General features: G+C 50.7%; 1 protein-coding gene across 1 annotated transcript; it reads right to left on the minus strand.

Annotated features, from left to right (window-relative positions):
• Positions 1 to 1,157: 1,157 nt before the first annotated feature.
• Positions 1,158 to 3,104, minus strand: LOC123141034 (F-box/LRR-repeat protein At4g14103). Its single transcript, XM_044560282.1, has 3 exons — positions 2,165 to 3,104; positions 1,944 to 2,078; positions 1,158 to 1,841 (listed from the first exon to the last, which is right to left on the minus strand). The coding sequence occupies exons 1-3, from the start codon at positions 3,035 to 3,037 to the stop codon at positions 1,545 to 1,547; spliced, it is 1,305 nt and encodes a 434-aa protein (XP_044416217.1). The 5' UTR covers positions 3,038 to 3,104; the 3' UTR covers positions 1,158 to 1,544.
• Between the last annotated feature and the right edge of the window lie 759 nt (positions 3,105 to 3,863).

Genomic DNA, 3,863 nt, shown 5'->3' on the forward strand with positions numbered 1-3,863 from the left:
GTATATAAGGGGACGACCCGGCGGCGGTTCAGGGACAACAACAACTCGAGGCCCAGGCAAAGCGTATTCGCTCCCTGGTCATCGAAACCCCAACAATTCCATCACAACTAGACGTAGGCTTTTACCTTCATCGTAAGGGGCCGAACTAGTATAAAAACTCTCTTGCGTCCCTTGTTCGCTTTAACCCCTTTAAGTTAACCCGTCGCGATGACTCCACGACTAAGTCCTTTCTCTAGGACTTCTGTCGTGACAAAACCACGACAGAAATGGATTAGCGGTCACGGCGTCCGCTAATCGCCATTGGCTGGTGGCGGCGATGCTGCGGTGACTGTCTCAGGGCAGCGGGGACGGTTGAAATCAAGGAGGTGATCACGGGAGTCGCGGCGGAGCTGGGGGTGGTCGACGAAGTCATGGCGGCTGCTACCAAAATCGACGTGGAGTGGCGACAGAAAGTTGACAGTAGGGAAGTTTCACCGAGTGATGGTTGGGTTGTCGCCCATGCGTTTTTGGTTTCAGGGCAGTAGGTAGTGGTGAGGTATATTTGCATCACTTTTTAGCAAAACTTAGGCATGACGTAAAAAAAAGTCGAGCACCCTGCAGTACATCGGCTGGAGACGTTTTCTTTTCTTTCCAAAAAGCGACTCAACATGGCAGTTTATTTTAGCGCGGCCGCCATTTCTGGCATCTGATGTAGACGCCCTTACGCGGCACGGAGTTTTCGCACGAGCGAAGTACAGTAGTACCATCCACGTGAAGGCCTGAAGCTGAAGGGCATTCATTCATGAACCATGATCACGGCTTATTACAGCACGCGCAGGATATCATAGCTCTAAATTACATGCAAGGTTTAAGATACAATTATCATATCAACCATTGTATATGCCCTAATAAAAACACCATAGCTCTACAACAGGCCACTCACTACTGGAAAACTATGCACGTCCAGCAACAAAAATGGAGCCAATCTAGTCAAAACCGTACTTTAAAGAACTCGGATCTCTTCTACCTAAGGATAGCCTACCCCACCAACAGATCACAGTGACAAGGATCCAGCAAAAGCCTGGTTTTGAAAGCAACAAACATGTCTTGAAAAACTAAATCTCTCTGGCAGCAATGCAGAAAACAAGTTGACAAGCATGAAGCAGTACACACAAGGATCCCTGCCAAAGCCAACATTATTTTCAGGTCCTTGGCCAAATCCAATGCTTTAATTGCTCTAGGAAAGAGTAAAATTACTAGCTAGTGATCTAAAAGATCTTATATTTCTTTACAGAGGGAGTAGCTAATTTGTACAAGACAGATGGCACTAAGTTACATTCAGTAAAACTCAAACTTCAATACAATAAGTTACTGGAACTACAAAGCAACTATAGACTAGAAACAGAGCAGACAGCGGAAGATGGTGCAATCTTTAGGCATCAACACCACCTACCAAATGAGCACAAGACACTTCAATCTTCAAACATTAACCCTGTCTAAGGCTGTCGGAAGGGGTCGGCTACTGACTGACCAATCATGCTTATGCTTATTGACATGGTACTCAGTCAGTATGAAATAATCTTGAATACAAACCGAGCGTGTCGAGAGGCTCTATTTTCCACTTGTAGCAGCTTGTGTTCATAACCCACCATTTCAATGCAGTAGTGATTATATGCTTCAAATTCAATTTTGTCTAGTACCTTTGCATTCAATACAAAGAACTTGGCAAATTCAACCTGTTTCCCATAGCCCTGGAATGGCTTAAACGCCACTTTTTTGAGATGGGCCTCAAGGCATTCGATTGGATGTAGTGGGTGATGTTGAGGCTCATTTTGCTGATCCATATCATAGTGTTTACCAAACTGCGACATGGGAGGAAGAGGCATATGTTATGGCGGTAGCTAACTAGACTATAATATGTGAATCAAATCAGACACTTAAAGTAAGCAAAAATGAGTACTCACAGTGACATGGAGCCTCTCCAAACAGGGGAACCACCTGAGGATGTTAAGAACCGCATGCAACTTATCTGCAGAAGATCTGAGAGCCAAAACCTTTATGGTGCGCATCGAGTTTGCCGAGCTGACCGGGCTTATTCCCTGAAGAAAGCAAACAATGGACATAAAAATTATCATCTGCATGTCGGGGTGCCGAATGCAGGATTAGACGACAACGTTGCTGCTACCTGAAAGAGTAGGATATTGGAGACGGTGGCTATGAAAGGGCCCAATATCTCCAGCATAGGCGCCCCAGCTACCCTGATAGTCACACGATCGCTTCCGTAATAATACGGCAACAGCAGCCTTACAAGGCGAGGAGCATCCAAGATCACCAGTTGTGCCATTTCACTAGAGCTATGGCTGAAGATAATGGTCTTAAGAGTCGGCGAGCTAACACGGAGGCGACAAGCAGCAGAAACTTCGGCCATGTATAAGCTCTCCAAGGCATGGCAGCCGGAGAGCAGCGCGTGCAAGACGTCCTCTGAGATGGAAGTGTGAAACAGGGTGAGCTTCTTGAGACTGGGGAAATTCATGGCCAGCACGATCTCGTGGGGGAAATCACAACCATTGATCTTGGCAGCCAGGATGGTGGTGGATGCGGAGCGGAGCACTGACGCCAGCAGCCGCGGGTTGGCGTGAGCGATGTCGAGCTCCTCGACGTTGGCGAGGGCCCGGGAGTGAAGCCAGCTCTCCGCCTGGGCGCAGAGGTCGCCGGCGCCGCGGCAGTGGAAGGAGAACCGGCGCGCGGGGCCATGGTGCTGGGAGATTATCTGGGAGACGGCAGAGGGTTGGACGCGGGAGGGGGTGGGGACGGGGCCGGCGGCGCCGGGGGGTCGGATGCTGACCTCGAGGTTGAGAGGCGCGGAGCGCCAGAGGTGGCGCCATTGGCAGGAGAGGACGGGCGTGCGGCCGCCGTCCTTGGTGGGGAGGAGGGAGATGATGGTGCCGAGGATGTCGTCGGAGAGCCTGGCAATGAAATCCTTGCCGCCGCCGGTCCGTGCCCGCTTCCGTGCGGTCCCATGGGATTCGCGCGCCTCCCCCGCGGCCTCCTTCTCCATGGTCGGCAACCGGCGAGGGGTAAGGCCGCGTCTCACACTCTCACTGGGTTTATGGGGATGGGGCGCTCGGTAACTGCAGGCAGCGGTGCGTCGTGGTAGTAACTTCTCCTGTTCAAAATGGTTCAACCTCCCATGTTCGTCTCACGCCCCACCAGTTTTTTAACTCCTTCGGTTCGATAACCGCCACCCACGCACGAACGTCTCCTTCGCTGCGATCCCCAACTGCCGCTGCACCGGGGAGAAACACCGGTTCCCCACGAACGGACGTGGCTGTTCGTAGCGTCGGTTCCCTTGTGTAAATCCTGTACTCGTTCATTCACAACACGCCCGGGACGCACCTTCCCGGTGGATCTTCTTCCAAGGAGAAGAATGCCGCTCCAGGATCTTCCGCTCCACGCCGGCAAGCCAGCTGCCGGTGGCACGGGATCATGGTGGCGGTGCTGGACGGGCGCCGCTTGAATTGGGTTGGGGTTGATTAGTTGATGGGAACAAGAAATATTTGGTCGCCGGTCGTCCGAATTGGCTGCTGAAAAGCCATCATATCATAGTCCTAAATGTGCTCTTGCTATCTCATTTGGAGAGGCCTGTAGATTTGTTTTATTTTAATTTTTTGCGAAAAAACTCAGATCTATTATAAAAAGTTCACTAGAAATACAAAAGCACCTAAACACAGAGTAAAAATTACATCAAGATCTCTGGACCACCATCGATACCAAAACCAGCCACCGACGCGCTTGTCGCCGCTCCTAAAATGGAGCCGGGCTGGCCTTATATATGGCAGCCTACGAGTCTTCGTTCATGTGTCCCTAAGCACCAACATGCTGGA

Source organism: Triticum aestivum, chromosome 6D, assembly GCF_018294505.1.
Source record: "Triticum aestivum cultivar Chinese Spring chromosome 6D, IWGSC CS RefSeq v2.1, whole genome shotgun sequence".
In the NCBI taxonomy this organism is placed as follows: Eukaryota; Viridiplantae; Streptophyta; class Magnoliopsida; order Poales; family Poaceae; genus Triticum; species Triticum aestivum.